Consider the following 20,411-nt stretch of genomic DNA (forward strand, 5'->3'; position numbering starts at 1 on the left):
TGCCCCCCTCACCTCCCCATTCCCCCTCAATCCCCCAACCCCCTCACCTCCCCATTCCCCCTCAATCCTCCTGCCCCATCACCTCCCCATTCCCCTCAATCCTCAAACCCCCTCACCTCACCATTCCCCCTCAATCCTCCTACCCCCTCACCTCCGCATTCCCCTCATTCCTCCAACCCCCTCACCTCCCCAGTCCCCCTCAATCCTCCTGCCCCCTCATCTCGCCATTCCCCTCAATCCTCCAACCCCCTCACCTCCCCATTCCCCCTCAATCCTCCAAGCCCCTCACCTCCCCATTCCCCCTCAATCCTCCAACCCCCTCACCTCCCCATTCCCCTCAATCCTCCTGCCCCCTCACCTCCCCATTCCCCCATAATCCTCCTGCCCCCTCACCTCCCCATTCCCCCTCAATCCTCCAACCCCCTCACCTCCCCATTCCCCTCAATCCTCCTGCCCCCTCACCTCTCCATTCCCCCTCAATCCTCCAACCCCCTCACCTCCCCATTCACCTCAATCCTCCTGCCCCCTCACCTCCCCATTCCCCTCAATCCTCCTGCCCCCTCACCTCCCGATTCCCCCTCAATCCTACTGCCCCCTCACCTCCCCATTCCCCTCAATCCTCCTGCCCCTCACCTCCCCATTCCCCTCAATCCTCCAAACCCCTCACCTCCCCATTCCCCTCAATCCTCCAACCTGCTCACCTCCCCATTCCCCTCAATCCTCCTGCCCCCTCACCTCCCCATTCCCCCTCAATCCTCCTGCCCCTCACCTCCCCATTCCCCCTCAATCCTACTGCCCCCTCACCTCCCCATTCCCCTCAATCCTCCTGCCCCTCACCTCCCCATACCCCTCAATCCTCCAAACCCCTCACCTCCCCATTCCCCTCAATCCTCCAACCCGCTCACCTCCCCATTCCCCTCAATCCTCCTGCCCCCTCACCTCCCCATTCCCCCTCAATCCTCCTGCCCCCTCACCTCCCCATTCCCCTCAATCCTCCTGCCCCCTCACCTCCCGATTCCCCCTCAATCCTACTGCCCCCTCACCTCCCCCTTCCCCTCAATCCTCCTGCCCCTCACCTCCCCATTCCCCTCAATCCTCCAAACCCCTCACCTCCCCATTCCCCTCAATCCTCCAACCCGCTCACCTCCCCATTCCCCTCAATCCTCCTGCCCCCTCACCTCCCCATTCCCCCTCAATCCTCCAAACCCCTCACCTCCCCATTCCCCTCAATCCTCCAACCCGCTCACCTCCCCATTCCCCCTCAATCCTCCAACCCCCTCACCTCCCCATTCCCCCTCAATCCTCCTGCCCCATCACCTCCCCATTCCCCTCAATCCTCCTGCCCCCTCACCTCCCCATTCCCCTCAATCCTCCTGCCCCTCACCTCCCCATTCCCCTCAATCCTCCAACCCGCTCACCTCCCCATTCCCCCTCAATCCTCCTGCCCCCTCACCTCCCCATTCCCCTCAATCCTCCTGCCCTCACCTCCCCATTCCCCTCAATCCTCCAACCCCCTCACCTCCCCATTCCCCCTCAATCCTCCAATCCACTCACCTCCCCATTCCCCCTCAATCCTCCTGCCCCCTCACCTCCCCATTCCCCTCAATCCTCCAACCCCCTCACCTCCCCATTCCCCCTCAATCCTCCTGCCCCCTCACCTCCCCAATCCCCCTCAATCCTCCAACCCCCTCACCTCCACATTCCCCCTCAATCCTCCAACCCCTCACCTCCCCATTCTCCCTCAATCCTCCTGCCCCCTCACCTCCCCATTCCCCCTCAATCCTCCAACCCCCTCACCTCAACCATTCCCCCTCAATCCTTCTGCCCCCTCACCTCCGCATTCCACTCAATCCTCCAACGCCCTCACCTCCCCATTCCCCCTCAATCCTCCTGCCCCCTCACCTCCCCATTCCCCCTCAATCCCCCTGCCCCATCACCTCCCCATTCCCCTCAATCCTCCTGCCCCCTCACCTCCCCATTCCCCTCAATCCTCCAAACCCCTCACCTCCCCATTCCCCTCAATCCTCCTGCCCCCTCACCTCCCCAATCCCCCTCAATCCTCCAACCCCCTCACCTCCACATTCCCCCTCAATCCTCCAACCCCTCACCTCCCCATTCTCCCTCAATCCTCCTGCCCCCTCACCTCCCCATTCCCCCTCAATCCTCCAACCCCCTCACCTCAACCATTCCCCCACAATCCTTCTGCCCCCTCACCTCAGCATTCCACTCAATCCTCCTGCCCCATCACCTCCCCATTCCCCTCAATCCTCCTGCCCCTCACCTCCCCATTCCCCTCAATCCTCCAAACCCCTCACCTCCCCATTCCCCTCATTCCTCCAAACCCCTCACCTCCCCATTCCCCTCATTCCTCCTGCCCCTCACCTCCCCAATCCCCCTCAATCCTCCAACCCCCTCACCTCCACATTCCCCTCAATCCTCCAACCCTCACCTCCCCTTCTCCCTCAATCCTCCTGCCCCGTCACCTCCCCATTCCCCCTCATCCTCCAACCCCCTCACCTCAACCATTCCCCCTCAATCCTTCTGCCCCCTCACCTCCCCATTCCACTCAATCCTCCAACCCCCTCACCTCAACCATTCCCCCTCAATCCTTCTGCCCCCTCACCTCCCCATTCCACTCAATCCTCCTGCCCCATCACCTCCCCATTCCCCTCAATCCTCCTGGCCCCTCACCTCCCCATTCCCCCTCAATCCTCCTGCCCCATCACCTCCCCATTCCCCTCAATCCTACTGCCCCCTCACCTCCCCATTCCCCTCAATCCTCCAAACCCCTCACCTCCCCATTCCCCTCAATCCTCCAACCCCCTCACCTCCCCATTCCCCCTCAATACTCCTGCCCCCTCACCTCCCCATTCCCCTCAATCCTCCAACCCCCTCACCTCCCCATTCCCCCACAATCCTCCTGCCCCCTCACCTCCCCATTCCCCCTCAATCCTCCAAACCCCTCACCTCCCCATTCCCCCTCAATCCTCCAAGCCCCTCACCTCCCCAATCCCTCAATCCTCCTGCCCCCTCACCTCCCCATTCCCCCTCAATCCGCCTGCCCCCTCACCTCCCCATTCCCCTCAATCCTCCATCCCCCTCACCTCCCCATTCCCCCTCAATCCTCCAACCCCCTCACCTCCCCATTCCCCTCAATCCTCCAACCCCCTCACCTCCCCATTCCCCCTCAATCCTCCTGCCCCCTCACCTCCCCAATCCCCCTCAATCCTCCAACCCCCTCACCTCCAAATTCCCCCTCAATCCTCCAACCCTCACCTCCCCATTCCCCCTCAATCCTCCAAACCCCTCACCTCCCCATTCCCCCTCAATCCTCCAAGCCCCTCACCTCCCCAATCCCTCAATCCTCCTGCCCCCTCACCTCCCCATTCCCCCTCAATCCGCCTGCCCCCTCACCTCCCCATTCCCCCTCAATCCTCCAATCCCCTCACCTCCCCATTCCCCCTCAATCCTCCAACCCCCTCACCTCAACCATTCCCCCTCAATCCTTCTGCCCCCTCACCTCCGCATTCCACTCAATCCTCCAACGCCCTCACCTCCCCATTCCCCCTCAATCCTCCTGCCCCCTCACCTCCCCATTCCCCCTCAATCCTCCTGCCCCATCACCTCCCCATTCCCCTCAATCCTCCTGCCCCCTCACCTCCCCATTCCCCTCAATCCTCCAAACCCCTCACCTCCCCATTCCCCTCAATCCTCCTGCCCCCTCACCTCCCCAATCCCCCTCAATCCTCCAACCCCCTCACCTCCACATTCCCCCTCAATCCTCCAACCCCTCACCTCCCCATTCTCCCTCAATCCTCCTGCCCCCTCACCTCCCCATTCCCCCTCAATCCTCCAACCCCCTCACCTCAACCATTCCCCCACAATCCTTCTGCCCCCTCACCTCAGCATTCCACTCAATCCTCCAACGCCCTCACCTCCCCATTCCCCCTCAATCCTCCTGCCCCCTCACCTCCCCATTCCCCCTCAATCCTCCTGCCCCATCACCTCCCCATTCCCCTCAATCCTCCTGCCCCTCACCTCCCCATTCCCCTCAATCCTCCAAACCCCTCACCTCCCCATTCCCCTCATTCCTCCTGCCCCTCACCTCCCCATTCCCCTCAATCCTCCAACCCCCTCACCTCCCCATTCCCCCTCAATCCTCCTGCCCCCTCACCTCCCCATTCCCCTCAATCCTCCAACCCCCTCACCTCCCCATTCCCCTCAATCCTCCATCCCCCTCACCTCCCCATTCCCCCTCAATCCTCCAACCCCCTCACCTCCCCATTCCCCTCAATCCTCCAACCCCCTCACCTCCCCATTCCCCCTCAATCCTCCTGCCCCCTCACCTCCCCAATCCCCCTCAATCCTCCAACCCCCTCACCTCCACATTCCCCCTCAATCCTCCAACCCTCACCTCCCCTTCTCCCTCAATCCTCCTGCCCCGTCACCTCCCCATTCCCCCTCATCCTCCAACCCCCTCACCTCAACCATTCCCCCTCAATCCTTCTGCCCCCTCACCTCCCCATTCCACTCAATCCTCCAACCCCCTCACCTCAACCATTCCCCCTCAATCCTTCTGCCCCCTCACCTCCCCATTCCACTCAATCCTCCTGCCCCATCACCTCCCCATTCCCCTCAATCCTCCTGCCCCCTCACCTCCCCATTCCCCCTCAATCCTCCTGCCCCATCACCTCCCCATTCCCCTCAATCCTACTGCCCCCTCACCTCCCCATTCCCCTCAATCCTCCAAGCCCCTCACCTCCCCAATCCCTCAATCCTCCTGCCCCCTCACCTCCCCATTCCCCCTCAATCCGCCTGCCCCCTCACCTCCCCATTCCCCCTCAATCCCCCAATCCCCTCACCTCCCCATTCCCCCTCAATCCTCCTGCCCCCTCACCTCCCCATTCCCCTCAATCCTCCTGCCCCCTCACCTCCCCATTCCCCCTCAATCCGCCAACCCCCTCACCTCCCCATTCCCTCTCAATCCTCCTGGCCCCTCACCTCCCCATTCCCCACAATCCTCCTGCCCCCTCACCTCCCCATTCCCCCTCAATCCTCCAAGCCCCTCACCTCCCCATTCCCCCTCAATCCTCCAACCCCTTCACCTCCCCATTCCCCTCAATCCTCCAACCCCCCCACCTCCCCATTCCCCCTCAATCCTCCTGCCCCCTCACCTCCCCATTCCCCCTCAATCCTCCTGCCCCCTCACCTCCCCATTCCCCTCAATCCTCCTGCCCCCTCACCTCCCCATTCCCCCTCAATCCGCCAACCCCCTCACCTCCCCATTCCCTCTCAATCCTCCTGGCCCCTCACCTCCCCATTCCCCACAATCCTCCTGCCCCCTCACCTCCCCATTCCCCCTCAATCCTCCAAGCCCCTCACCTCCCCATTCCCCCTCAATCCTCCAACCCCCTCACCTCCCCATTCCCCTCAATCCTCCAACCCCCCACCTCCCCATTCCCCCTCAATCCTCCTGCCCCCTCACCTCCCCATTCCCCCTCAATGCTCCAACCCCCTCACCTCCACATTCCCCCTCAATCCTCCAACCCCTCACCTCCCCATTCTCCCTCAATCCTCCAACCCCTCACCTCCCCATTCCCCCTCAATCCTCCTGCTCCATCACCTCCCCATTCCCCTCAATCCTCCTGCCCCCTCACCTCCCCATTCCCCTCAATCCTACTGCCCCCTCACCTCCCCATTCCCCTCAATCCTCCTGCCCCTCACCTCCCCCATTCCCCTCAATCCTCCTGCCCCCTCACCTCCCCATTCCCCCCAATCCTCCAAGCCCTTCACCTCCCCATTCCCCCTCAATCCTCCTGCCCCCTCACCTCCCCATTCCCCCCAATCCTCCAACCCCCTCACCTCCCCATTCCCCTCAATCCTCCAACCCCCTCACCTCCCCATTCCCCCTCAATCCCCCAATCCCCTCACCTCCCCATTCCCCCTCAATCCCCCAACACCCTCACCTCCCCATTCCCCCTCAATCCTCCTGCCCCCTCACCTCCCCATTCCCCTCAATCCTCCTGCCCCCTCACCTCACCATTCCCCTCAATCCTCCTGCCCCCTCACCTCCCCATTCCCCACAATCCTCAAACCCCCTCACCTCCCCATTCCCCCTCAATCCTCCTGCCCCCTCACCTCCGCATTCCCCTCATTCCTCCACCCCCTCACCTCCCCATTCCCCACAATCCTCAAACCCCCTCACCTCCCCATTCCCCCTCAATCCTCCTGCCCCCTCACCTCCGCATTCCCCTCATTCCTCCAACCCCCTCACCTCCCCATTCCCCCTCAATCCTCCTGCCCCATCACCTCCCCATTCCCCTCAATCCTCCTGCCCCCTCACCTCCCCATTCCCCCTCAATCCTACTGCCCCCTCACCTCCCCATTCCCCTCAATCCTCCTGCCCCCTCACCTCCCCATTCCCCCTCAATCCTCCTGCCCCATCACCTCCCCATTCCCCTCAATCCTCCTGCCCCCTCACCTCCCCATTCCCCCTCAATCCTACTGCCCCCTCACCTCCCCATTCCCCTCAATCCTCCAAGCCCCTCACCTCCCCATTCCCCTCAATCCTCCAACCCCCTCACCTCCCCATTCCCCTCAATCCTCCAACCCCCTCACCTCCCCATTCCCCCTCAATCCTCCTGCCCCCTCACCTCCCCATTCCCCCTCAATCCTCCTGCCCCCTCACCTCCCCATTCCTCCTCAATCCTCCAACCCCCTCACCTCCACATTCCCCCTCAATCCTCCAAACCCTCACCTCCCCATTCTCCCTCAATCCTCCTGCCCCCTCACCTCCTCATTCCCCTCAATCCTCCAAGACCCTCACCTCCCCATTCCCCCTCAATCCTCCAAACCCTCACCTCCCCATTCCCCTCAATCCTCCAACCCCCTCACCTCCCCATTCCCCCTCAATCCTCCTGCCCCCTCACCTCCCCATTCCCCTCAATCCTCCAACCCCCTCACCTCCCCATTCCCCCTCAATCCTCCTGCCCCCTCACCTCCCCATTCCCCTCAATCCTCCTGCCCCCTCACCTCCCCATTCCCCCTCAATCCTCCTGCCCCCTCACCTCACCATTCCCCTCAATCCTCCTGCCCCCACACCTCCCCATTCCCCCTCAATCCTCCTGCCCCCTCACCTCCCCATCCCCCTCAATCCTCCTGCCCCCTCACCTCACCATTCCCCTCAATCCTCCTGCCCCCACACCTCCCCATTCCCCCTCAATCATCCTGCCCCCTCACCTCCCTCCTCCTCAATCCTCCTGCCCCCTCACCTCCCCATTCCCCTCAATCCTCCTGCCCCCTCACCTCCCCATTCCCCCTCAATCCTCCAACCCCCTCACCTCCCCATTCCCCCTCAATCCTCCTGCCCCTCACCTCACCATTCCCCTCAATCCTCCTGCCCCCACACCTCCCCATTCCCCCTCAATCCTCCTGCCCCCTCACCTCCCCATTCCCCCTCAATCCTCTTTCCCCCTCACCTCCCCATTCCCCCTCAATCCTCCTGCCCCCTCACCTCGTCACTTACCCTCAATCCTCCTGCCCCCTCACCTCCGCATTCCCCTCAATCCTCCTGCCCCCTCACCTCCGCATTCCCCTCATTCCTCCAACCCCCTCACCTCCCCATTCCCCCTCAATCCTCCTGCCCCATCACCTCCCCATTCCCCTCAATCCTCCTGCCCCCTCACCTCCCCATTCCCCTCAATCCTACTGCCCCCTCACCTCCCCATTCCCCTCAATCCTCCTGCCCCCTCACCTCCCCATTCCCCCTCAATCCTCCTGCCCCATCACCTCCCCATTCCCCTCAATCCTCCTGCCCCCTCACCTCCCCATTCCCCCTCAATCCTACTGCCCCCTCACCTCCCCATTCCCCTCAATCCTCCAAGCCCCTCACCTCCCCATTCCCCTCAATCCTCCAACCCCCTCACCTCCCCATTCCCCTCAATCCTCCAACCCCCTCACCTCCCCATTCCCCCTCAATCCTCCTGCCCCCTCACCTCCCCATTCCCCCTCAATCCTCCTGCCCCCTCACCTCCCCATTCCTCCTCAATCCTCCAACCCCCTCACCTCCACATTCCCCCTCAATCCTCCAAACCCTCACCTCCCCATTCTCCCTCAATCCTCCTGCCCCCTCACCTCCTCATTCCCCTCAATCCTCCAAGACCCTCACCTCCCCATTCCCCCTCAATCCTCCAAACCCTCACCTCCCCATTCCCCTCAATCCTCCAACCCCCTCACCTCCCCATTCCCCCTCAATCCTCCTGCCCCCTCACCTCCCCATTCCCCTCAATCCTCCAACCCCCTCACCTCCCCATTCCCCCTCAATCCTCCTGCCCCCTCACCTCCCCATTCCCCTCAATCCTCCTGCCCCCTCACCTCCCCATTCCCCCTCAATCCTCCTGCCCCCTCACCTCACCATTCCCCTCAATCCTCCTGCCCCCACACCTCCCCATTCCCCCTCAATCCTCCTGCCCCCTCACCTCCCCATTCCCCCTCAATCCTCCTGCCCCCTCACCTCACCATTCCCCTCAATCCTCCTGCCCCCACACCTCCCCATTCCCCCTCAATCATCCTGCCCCCTCACCTCCCTCCTCCTCAATCCTCCTGCCCCCTCACCTCCCCATTCCCCTCAATCCTCCTGCCCCCTCACCTCCCCATTCCCCCTCAATCCTCCAACCCCCTCACCTCCCCATTCCCCCTCAATCCTCCTGCCCCCTCACCTCACCATTCCCCTCAATCCTCCTGCCCCCACACCTCCCCATTCCCCCTCAATCCTCCTGCCCCCTCACCTCCCCATTCCCCCTCAATCCTCTTTCCCCCTCACCTCCCCATTCCCCCTCAATCCTCCTGCCCCCTCACCTCGTCACTTACCCTCAATCCTCCTGCCCCCTCACTCTGCCCTTCCCCCCACTCATCATTGCGTCCCACTCCACCCCCCCCCCCCAACCCCTGTAACCCAAACCTCGGAGGATAGTCACCTAGAAAACAGAAGGCTCCGTGCAGCGAGGAGGGGTCGAGGAATCCGGTCTGGTTGCGGAAGGCGTAAACAGTCTTGACCCCGGGGACATGGCCCCCACAACGTTCCCTGGCGTTGACAATGGGGTATCTCACACTGCCATCGAAGAGCCACCCAGGGGTGCAGTGGTCAAAGCCCTGGCTCCAGGCTGCATACAGCTCACCAGTGGTTGCCAGGCGAGAGCCTCGCTCCTCGCAAAACTGTGTGGCATCCTCAAAGGTCAGGCTGTCCACATCACTGGCAAAGATACTCCCTGTAATGGAGAGAGAGAGACGGCCAGCTTGTACACTGTTTCACACCCACTCAGGGCCATACCTTTCACAGTCTGCGGGAACACCCTCAGAAACTGCAGCAAATAACTAGCAGAGAGGAAGATAACACACAATGGAATTTGATCAATGTGTTTTTAACCCAATATTTATTGGTCCAAGACGTCTTAAAATCCAACAGTGTCCTCTCCCTCAGCGCTGACCCTCCGACAGTGCCCTTTCCCTCAGCGCTGACCCACCGACAGTGCCCACTTCCTCAGCGCTGACCCTCCTACAGTGCGGCACACCCTCAGCACTGACCCTCCGCCAGTGCCCTCTCCCTCAGCGCTGACCCTCCTACAGTGCCCTCTCCCTCAGCACTGACCCTGCTACAGTGCTCTCTCCCTCAGCACTGACCCTCCTACAGTGCAGCACTCCCACAGCGCTGACCCACCGACCGTGCCCACTCCCTCAGCGCTGACCCTCCAGCCGTGCCCACTCCCTCAGCACTGACCCTCTGACCGTGCACTCTCCCTCAGCACTGACCCTCTGACTGTGCCCACTCCCTCAGCGCTGACCCTCCGAAGTGTGGCAGTCCCTCAGCGCTGACCCACCGACCGTGCCCACTCCTTCAGCGCTGACCCTCCACCAGTGCCCACTCCCTCAGCGCTGACTCACCGACAGTGCCCACTTCCTCAGCACTGACCCTCCGCCAGTGCCCTCTCCCTCAGCGCTGACCCTCCTACAATGCCCTCTCTCTCAGCACTGACCCTCCTACAGTGCCTTCTCCCTCAGCACTGACCCTCCTACAGTGCCCTCTCCCTCAGCACTGACCCTCCTACAATGTGGCACTCCCACAGCGCTGACCCACCGACCGTGCCCACTCCCTCAGCGCTGACCCTCCGGCCGTGCCCACTCCCTCAGCACTGACCCTCTGACCGTGCACTCTCCCTCAGCACTGACCCTCTGACTGTGCCCATTCCCTCAGCGCTGACCCTCCGACAATGTGGCAGTCCCTCAGCGCTGACCCACCTACCGTGCCCACTCCTTCAGCACTGACCCTCCGATAGTGCCCACTCCCTCAGCGCTGACCCTCTGACCGTGCCCACTCCCTCAGCGCTGACCCTCCAGCCGTGCCCACTCCCTTAGCACTGACCCTCCGACCGTGCACTCTCCCTCAGCACTGATCCTCTGACTGTGCCCTTTCCCTGAGCGCTGACCCTCCGACAATGTGGCAGTCCCCCAAAAGTGCACTGCTCCCTCAGTTTTCCTCTCATCTTTGAGCAGAGAGACAGAGATGGTGACAGAGATGGACAGAGTGAGAGGCAGAGAGGTTTGGGGAGGGACTTCCAGACGTCAGGTCCCCAGGCAGCTGATGGCACAGTGGTGCAGCGCTGGGAATCGGGCGATGGGTGAAAGCTCCGAAGTACCTTCTATGTCTTCAACATAGCAGTAGACGTCGTACGTGTCCTCTGGGTCTTGTGTACCATAGTTGCGAACACCAGGGAAACCATCCATGTCCCCGTAGCAACCAGCTCGTGGGGTGTGTATGGGATAGCTGGGACAGAGGACAGAGAGAGCGTCAATCAAGGCCACACCCGAACTTGGAAAAACACTTCCACTCCCATTCATTAACTTTGTTAGACTCACATCAGCATGGTGCTCGGAGTTATGAATTTGCATAAAACAAGGAGCTGTGGGAGGCTGGAGATCTGAACCAAGAACAGAAATTGCTGGGGAAGTGAGGATATGGGTCCAGGTGATCTCAGGATTCCCATTAGGTTAGAATTAGCATCGGGTGGGAATGACCATGACCATCAGGACTAAGTTAAAAATCACACAACACCAGGTTGTAGTCCAACAGGTTTAATTGGAAGTAAACTAGCTTTCGGAGCGACGCTCCTTCATCAGATGATTGTGGAGGGCTTGATCGTAACACAGAATTTGTAGCAAAAATTTGCAGTGTGATGTAACTGAAATTATACATTGAAAAATTGATTGTCTGTTTTCAGCCTTTCATCTGTTAGAATACAGTGATAGTTTCACTTCTTTCATGTGTAAATCACAAAACCCTTTTTTTTAAAAGTTGCATTCTCGGGTTAGCTAGGAGGAAGTGAGGACTGCAGATGCTGGAGATCAGAGCTGAAAATGTGTTGCTGGAAAAGCGCAGCAGGTCAGGCAGCATCCAAGGAGCAGGAGAGTCGACGTTTCAGGCAATGCACTTTGCTCAAAACCTGTATGCATTCATGTAGAACTCAGCTCAAAAACAAATTCACACGTGGTGAATTTGTACTTGCAGAGTTACATTGCACTTTGCTCAAAAGCTGCATACATTCCTGTAGAACTCTGAACTCAAAAAACTGCATGAATTTATGTAAAACTCTGTTATCTCACTTTTTAGATTAGAATCAATCTAAACATCAGGTCATAGACAGAGAACACAGGGGGCTAACACCTTCAACATGTTGTCTAGCTATCACCATTGTTAACAGCGAACCCGAGAATGCAACTTTTAAAAAAAGGGTTTTGTGATTTACACATGAAAGAAGTGAAACTATCACTGTATTCTAACAGATGAAAGGCTTAACAGATAATTAATTTTTCAATGTATAATTTCAGTTACATCACACTACAAATTTTTGCTATAAATTCTGTGTTACGATCGAGCCCTCCACAATCACCTGATGAAGGAGCGTCGCTCCGAAAGCTAGTGTGCTTCCAATTAAACCTGTTGGACTATAACCTGGTGTTGTGTGATTTTTAACTTTGTACACCCCAGTCCCAACACCAGCATCTCCACATCATCAGGACTAAGACTTTGTTTCATTTGGTTAACCTGTTCAGAGATATTGTTGCAGCCCTCTGCAGCAGGTGGGACTTGAACCTGGAACTCCTGGTTCATAGGTCAGGATACTACCACTGCAACATTAGAGCCTATTTGGGGGCAGTTTTATCTACTTTTTGCCTTTTTCTTTCACTCAGAACTGTTATCACGTCCAACTGAGTGCCTTCCAACCACCAAAATCACGGTGAATGTTTGCAATTTTTTAAACCAGGAACTACCACCAGTTAAGACACCCGTGTACCACATAAGTATTCACAGGGAAAGTCCATTGTGTGTCGTGCAAAACATCGAAAGTGAGGTGGAGAATAGCGAGAGCTGGAAAGGACTACGTCGAAAGGGAGTTAGGTGGCGGAAATAAAGCACTATATCTCCCATTGTGCCTTTCTCTGCAGGGTTAGGATGAGGGTGAAAATTAGGTTAGGGCTAAGGATACTTTTGGATTAGGAATGAGAGCTAAATCTAAATTAGAGTTAGGATTAGGATCACACAAAGAGTTGTAGTCATGTTTAGGGACCGGGACTAGGTTACATAATGTTATTCAGGACGGCTACAGAGTTAGAGTTAGCACAGGGTCAAATTAGAGTTAGTTTAAGGATTATGTTCAGAGTTAGGATCATGTTTCAGGTTAGATTACATAATGTCATTAAGTCTTGCAGGCAGGAAATTAGGACAGAGTTAAAGTAGGATTAGTTCAGATTAAGGATGGTACTGTTTAGGGGTCAGGACTAGGTTATTTAATGTTGTTAAGGATTGCAGGCAGGAGGTTAGAGTTGGCGCAAAGTTTGGATAGGGTTAGGCTAGAGTTAGAATGAGTCAAGTTAGGGATCCAAATATAATGGGCAGTTAGTGTTTAGGTTCTGGTCATGATGTTGCCGGGTTGGAGGGTTTGAGCTATAGGGAGAGGCTGAATAGGCTGGGACTGGTTTCCCTGGAGCGTTGAAGGCTGAGGAGTGACCTTCTAGAGGTTTATGAAATAATGAGGGACATGGATAGGGTAAATAGACAAGGTCTATTCCCCAGGGTAGAGTAATCCAAAACCGGGGTTTAGGGTGGGAGGGGAAAGATTTAAAAGGGACCTAAGGGGCAACTGTCTCATAATGTGGAAGTGCCAGTGTTAAACTGGGATGGACACAGTCAAAAATCACATGACAACAGGTTATAGTCCAGCAGGTTTATTTAAATTTTCCCCAATGTTGTGGATTTGCAACTTTTTCAGACAGAGGGTGGTACGTATATGGAATGAGCTGGAAGTGGTGGAGGCTGGTACAATTACAGCATTTAAAAGGCATCTGGATGGCGATATGAATAGGAAGGGTTTAGAGGGTTATGGGCCAAATGTTGGCAAATGGGAATAGATTAGGTTAGGATATCTGGTCAGTATGGATGGCTTGTACTGAAAAGTCTATTTCCCCGTGCTGTGTGATTGTATGACTCTAATCATTAACTTGCATAGGATGGAGAGTGGAAGGACAGAACCAACTGTGCAATGTGACACATGTACAGGTCAGAGCGCAGGTTAGGGTAACCGGTGTGGGCTGCTGTTACTGTAATTACATGGGACACAGGGCACAATGACGATACCGTGATCTCCTGTGGGGCACATACAGGTAGGGAGGTGGTCACTTACCGCACAGTTTGATCAGACAGCCAGCCGGCATCACACTGCTCAAAGCCACTGGCATAGGCAGTCTCCAGCTGCTCAGGGGTAGCTATCCTGGCACTGACGTCAGCACAGGCCTGCTGTGCTCTGGCAAAGCTAAAGGCGTAGCGAGTGGAGGTCTCACGGTAGTGAAATACGACACCTGGAAAGAGTGCGAAGTCAGAAGAAGAGGTGCAAAAAGACCCACAATACAGTCCGCAATCCCCCTCCCAACCCCAAGAAGCTAGTCTGTCTCTGCCCACCTCCTATCTCCTTAAATCCATATGCATGGCCCTGGTAATAACACCCCCTTCACCCAGCTCTACCCTTTTAATCTCCTCCAATCCATGATCATCCTCAAAGTGAGGCAGCTGTTAGCAGACACTATACTCCAGCTCAGGACAGTCAGTCTTCAGACCCTCCGACAGAGCCTGCTCCCTCAGCATTGACCTCCCTGATAATGCGGCACTCCCTCGGTGCTGACCCTCCAGCAGTGCCCTCTCCCTCAGCGCTGAGCCTCCGACAGTGCCTGCTCCCTCAGCATTGACCCTCTGACAGTGCCCACTCCCTCAGTACTGACCCTCTGACAGTGCCCACTCCCTCAGCATTGACCCTCTGACAGTGCCCACTCCCTCAGTACTGACCCTCTGACAGTGCCCACTCCCTTAGCGCTGAGCCTCCGACAGTGCCTGCTCCCTCAGCATTGACCCTCTGACAGTGCCCACTCCCTCAGTACTGACCCTCTGACAGTGCCCACTCCCTCAGCATTGACCCTCTGACAGTGCCCACTCCCTCAGTACTGACCCTCTGACAGTGCCCACTCCCTCAGCGCTGAGCCTCCGACAGTGCCTGCTCCCTCAGCATTGACCCTCTGACAGTGCCCACTCCCTCAGCACTGACCCTCGGACAGTGCCCACTCCCTCAGCACTGACCCTCGGACAGTGCCCACTCCCTCAGCGCTGACCCTCTGACTGTGCAGCACACTCCACTCTCCCGTTACCTTTGACAACAAGCTCAGTGAAGTCCTGCGCATCGTCTATCCCGTGTTGCACCTCACAGCGGTATATCCCCGAGTCATTGCTGAGCAGTTGACGAATCTCCAGGGAGACATCGGTGACCGTGGCTGGGTAATGTGGCAGTGCCACCCTCCGGTGGTACCTCTCGTTGACCTTCACTTTGAGCACCGTGGCCACCAGGATGTCAGTCTCGTTGCCATCACGAATAAAACTCCACTTGACTCTCGGTGTGCCGGGAGTCTGGGGGGGCTCGGAATAAGAGGCGAAGCAGGGAATGGTCAGGCTGTCACCCAGCACCCCCTGTATTGGTGTCAGGGCACCGATCGTCACATTCAGCGCCCTCACCTCCTCTGAGAGAGAAGCACATTCGATTGGTCACACATCGTTGTCCACATCCATCACCCCATTCCAATCTCTCTGTCTCTCTTATTCTCCCCTTCCCTCTACCATTTCTGCCAATTACTCCCGCACTTGTCCCCTCACTCCATCATTGCTTCTGGCGTTCTCTGTTTAATCCTCAGCATCTCCTGTCTCATTCCTCCTTCCTTCATCCCATCACTTTATCTTTCCTCTCTCCGATTTTCTTTATCCTTCCTCTATTTCCATTTCCCTTCTCCCCCCCTCTCTCTCAATAACACCCTCCCTTACCTTCTCCTCTCTATCTTCCACCCATCCTCTCTCTTCCACACTCCCTCGTTCTCCCTCCCTCCCACTGGGTCTTTCTCTCATTGCCTCTCTCTCTCGTCCTCACCTGTCCCTCCTTCTTTCTTGAGCTTTCTCCCTCTCTCAATTCCCCTTTCTCTCCCTCCTTCAGCTCTCTCCTCATTGTATCTCTCCCTCTTTTCTGACACTCTCTCCGTCTCTTAGAGTCATAGAGATATACAGCACGGAAACAGACCTTTTGGTCCAACTCGTCCATGTTGACCTGATATCCTAAATTACTCTAGTCCCATTTGCCAGCACTTGGCCCATATCCCTCTAAACCCTCCTTTTCATGTACCCCTCTCACTTTTTTCCCCTTTCAATTTCTCTCCCTTTCTTCTCACTCTCCTTCCTCCCTCCCTTCTCCCCACCTCCATTTCTCCCTTTCTCCTAGTGTCTCATTCCCTCTGTTGCTTTAGCATTCCATCTCACTCCCTCCCTTCATTCTTGCTCTCACTCCCACTATCACCTCCCCCCCTCCCCACCTCCTTTCTCTTTCACACTCTCTCTCTCTCCTCCCTTCCCTCTCTCTTTAACTTCCACCTGATTGCCTCTCTTGGTCGCATTCTCCTCCCTTCCTCCCTCCATCTGACTCTGTCTCTTGCTTTCTCTTTCTCCCTCTCTCTCTCTCTCTCTCCCCCCCTTCCCTCCCTCTCTCTTTAAGTCCCTACCTCTTGACTCACATTTTGGTCACATTTTCCTCTCTACCTTCTTTCACTCCCTCTCTGTCTCTGTCTCTGTCTCTGTCTCTCTCCCACCCCCCACCCTCCATCTCTCATTCCCTCTCTCTCTGTCTCTCACCCCCTCGCCCTCTCAACACCTTTCTTTTCTCCCCTCTGTTGTTCACTCCCTCTCTCACCCTCTCTCATTCTCACTCCCTCTCTTGTTTTCACTCTCCCTCTCTCTCCCCCTTCCTCCTTGTCTTTCACTGCCTCCTTCCCTCCCTCTCTTGCTCTCACCCCCACTGCCATCTCCCCTCCCATCTCTCTGCCTTTAATGCTCAGTCGGGCTATGTGTCCCTCACACTGTAGAGTTTAGTGAATCCTCTTAAGCTGCTGTTCGCCGTAGTTAGTGGGATGCTCGGCTTTAGGAGAGCGAACTTGCCCTGGATGGATGTGGCTCCAACAACACTCAAGAAGCTTGACAGCATCCAGGACAAAGCAGCCCCCACTTGATTGACCCCACACCCACAAAATCTACTCCCTCCCCCACTGATGCTCAGTAGCAGCAGTGTGTACTATCTACAAGATGCACTGCAGTGACTCGCCAAAGATCCTCAGGCAGCAGCATCCAAACCCACCACCACTTCCATCTACAAGGACAAGGGCAGCAGATACATGGGAACACCACCCCCTGCAAATTCCCCTCCGAGCCCCTTCCCATCCTGACTTGGAAATATATCAGCGTCCCTTCAGTGTCGCTGGGTCAGAATCCTGTGATTCCTTCCCTGAGGGCATTGTGGGTCAACCACAGCAGATGGACTGTAGAAGGAAACTCACCCCCACCTGCTCAAGAGAGCAACTAGGGATAGGCAAGAAATGCTGGGCCCAGTCAGCGACACCCATGTCCTGCAAAATGAATACATTTAATAAAAAGACTAGGATGATCCCAGGTAGGAGGGATTGACTTATGAGTAAACAGGTTGGGACTCTACTCACTGGAGTTTAGAAGATAAAGGTGATCTCATTGAGGATTCTTAAGGGTCTTGACTGAGACAATCTGAGAGGATGTTACCTCTCATTGGGAGGGTCCAGGACCACAGGGTATCATCAGAGGGGGCGCCACTTTAAGACTGAGATGAGGAGGATTTTATCCTGTCAAAGTTTTTAAGTCTTTGGAAGTCCTCGCCACAGAGAGAGCTATGGGGGCAGTGCCCTTGTCTATTTTTAAGGCTGAGTTGGCTAGATTCTTGATCAGTTGGGGAAATCAAACATTACAGAGGAGAACAGGGCAGGAAAGTGGGCAGGAAGAGAGTTGGATCAGCCATGATCCTATTGAATGGTGGAGCAAGCTTGAGGGGCCGAATGACCTCCTCCTGTTCCCATTTTATATGCATTAACCTGCTGTGGTGGTATGTCACTGGGCTAGTCAGCCAGAAGCACAGGCTAATGGCCTGAGTTACAAGTTCAAACCCCACCATTTCCTTTTTGTTTGGAAGTATGGAATTAGAACTGGGCCAAATGGTGACAACATTACTATTGACAATGGAGATTAAAAAGTCCCTTCAGGTTCACTGATGGAAAAGGTAATCTGCCATTCCTACCAGGCAGGTATGGGCCTACACACGACTCCAGAGCCCACAGCGATGGGAGTCACCTCTTTACTGCCCTCTGAAATCGTCTAACCGGGTTGAAGGGGTAACTGGGGACCGGCAACAACTCCGGGCCCCACCACCGGTGCCTACAGCCTGTGAGTAAGTTAGTTTAAAAATAAACAAATCCCCCAAGTTGTGACTGACCAGGAGAAGGCCATTCAGCCCCTTCGCCAGTCAACGAGGTCATGATGGCTCCATGGCCTAACTCCATATCCAAATCCATAAATCCCTGAAGGAGTTAGCACACAAGATGCCTTCATTAACCAGGGTGTTGAATATCGGAGCAGGGAAGTCTTGAACAGTGTAGAGCAATGTTTAGGTAACTTTGGAATTACTGTGTGTGGTTCTTGGCACCACATTATCAGAAGGATGTGATTACACAGGCGAGAGGACAGGTTTAGATACAGAGTAAAGCTCCCTCTACACTGTTCCCCCATCACACACTCCCAGGACAGGGACATCACAGGGTTGGATACAGAGTGAAGCTCCCTCTAAACTGTTCCCCCATCACACACTCCCAGGACAGGGACAGCACGGGGTTAGATACAGAGTAAAGCTCCCTCTACACTGTCCCCCCATCAAACACTCCCAGAACAGGGACAGCACGGGGTTAGATATAGAGTAAAGCTCCTTCTACACTGTCCCCCATCACACACTCCCAGGGACAGGGACAGCACGGGGTTAGATTCAGAGTAGTGCTCTCTCTACTCTTCGAAATTGAAAGTAAAGTCCCTTTACACGGTTCTCATCAAAGACTCCCAGGACAGGGATAGCACAGGGTTAGATTATAGAGCTAAGCTTCCTCTAATCTTCCAGCACTCCCAGGATAGGGATAGCATGGGATTAGATACCGAGTGAAGCTTTCAGCATTATTTTAACCTGCAGCGTCCCTATCAAACACTCCCAGGCTAGGTACAGCATGGGATTACATACAGAATAAAACTCAGACAGCCCTTGTGAATTGAAAGTCAAACTCACTCTACTCTTCTATGCTGAAAATGAGGGAAAATAGAGCTCCCTCTACACTGCCTCCCATCGAATACTCCCAGTGCAGGGACAACATGGGCAGAATGGCCTGTTTCTACGCTGTGTGAGCCCTTAACACAGCAACTAATAATCCATAGCATTGCTGAGGTGAGCCTTGAACCCTGAGTCTCTGACAAAGGCTTTGACAAAGGGTCAGTTAGACTCGAAACGTCAGCTCTTTTCTCTCCTTACAGATGCTGCCAGACCTGCTGAGGTTTTCCAGCATTTTCTGTTTTGGTTCCCGAGTCTCTAGATTGGACCTGAGCTTACAGAGAGCGTCGGGGGGAAGGGGGTGGAATAATTCCACACAAAACGCCATCAATAAACCCGAAGGGGAGAGACTCTTACCCTGAACTGCGTTTGACAGAGGCAGAGCCATCGATACATCCTGGAGAATGAAGATCAGCAATAGAGATGGCAACATGTCCAGGCTGAGGCGAGAGCTGGTAAACGGAATGAGAAGGGTTAGCTGTGATAGGCCGAAGGGCCTCTTCCCTGTGCTGCAGACCTCTATCATCTCAAATATCCACCTGTCAAGGTGCCACTCTGTTTTGCCTAAACCACTCCGCCATTGGCAGTGGTCAGGGACCCTGGACTCTAGGATTCCCTCTCCACACCCTCCCCATCTCACCTCTTCGAGGCCCTGATTAAACTCAGGACGGTACAGGTGCTATGTGCATGCACGAGAGAGAGAGAGAGAGAGCGCAGGGAGGATTTGTCGGGTCGATTTGTCCCAGACCCAGGAAAATAAATAAAACTATAAGACCATAAGACATAGAAGCAGAACTTAGGCGATTCAGTCTATTGAATCTGCTCCCCCACTCAATCATGGCTGATAAGTCTCTCAACCCCATTCTCCCACTTTCTCCCTTGATCCTCAAGAACTAGCTATTTCCATCTTAAATACACTCAATGATCTGGCCTCCACAGCCTTCTGTGGCAGTGAATTCCATAGATTCCCCACTCTCTGGCAATTGGTATGCTTTCCTTTATTGGTCAGAGTATTGGGTACAGGAGTTGGGAGGTCATGTTGTGCCTGTACAGGACATTGGTTAGGCCTCTTTTGGAATATTGCGTGCAATTCTGGTCTCCTTCCTATGGGAAGGACGTGAAACTTGCAAAGATTCAGAAAAGATTTACAAGGATGTTGCCAGGGTTGGAGGGTTTGAGTTTACAGGGAGGGGCTGAACAGGCTGGGGCTGTTTTCCCTGGAGTATCGTTGGCTGAGGGGTGACCTTATAGAGGTTTATAAAATCATTAGGGGGAAGAATAGGGTAGATAGATAAGGTCTTTTTCCCTGGGGTGTGGGATTCCAGAAATAGAGGGCATAGGTTCAGGGTGAGAGGGGAAAGATTTAAAAGGGACGTAAGGGGCAGCTTTTTCATGCAGAGGGTGGTGCGTGAGTGGAATGAGCTGCCAGAGGAAGTGGTGGAGGCTGGTACAATTACAACATTTAAATGGGTACATGAATAGAAAGGGTTTAGAGGGATATGGGCCAAACGCTGGCAAATGGGACTAGATTGGGTTGGGATATCTGGTCGGCATGGATGGGTTGGACCGAAGGGTCTGTTTCCGTGCTGTATATCTCTATGACTCTGGCTGAAGAAG

At 55.7% G+C, this 20,411-nt stretch overlaps 1 protein-coding gene across 1 annotated transcript in view; it reads right to left on the bottom strand.

The window, feature by feature from the left end:
* Positions 1 to 19,320, bottom strand: part of LOC132805525 (brevican core protein-like) — a 67,641-nt gene extending 48,321 nt beyond the window's left edge. Inside the window, exons 1-5 of the mRNA XM_060820637.1 lie at positions 19,152 to 19,320; positions 14,746 to 15,111; positions 13,734 to 13,908; positions 10,692 to 10,819; positions 8,976 to 9,266 (exon numbers count right to left, since the gene is read on the bottom strand). Of these exons, the coding sequence (XP_060676620.1) occupies positions 8,976 to 9,266; positions 10,692 to 10,819; positions 13,734 to 13,908; positions 14,746 to 15,111; positions 19,152 to 19,320 (1,129 nt within the window). The remainder of the gene's footprint in view (positions 1 to 8,975; positions 9,267 to 10,691; positions 10,820 to 13,733; positions 13,909 to 14,745; positions 15,112 to 19,151) is intronic.
* Positions 19,321 to 20,411: the final 1,091 nt, after the last annotated feature.

This window comes from Hemiscyllium ocellatum, chromosome 50 (genome assembly GCF_020745735.1).
Source record: "Hemiscyllium ocellatum isolate sHemOce1 chromosome 50, sHemOce1.pat.X.cur, whole genome shotgun sequence".
Classification (NCBI taxonomy): domain Eukaryota; kingdom Metazoa; phylum Chordata; class Chondrichthyes; order Orectolobiformes; family Hemiscylliidae; genus Hemiscyllium; species Hemiscyllium ocellatum.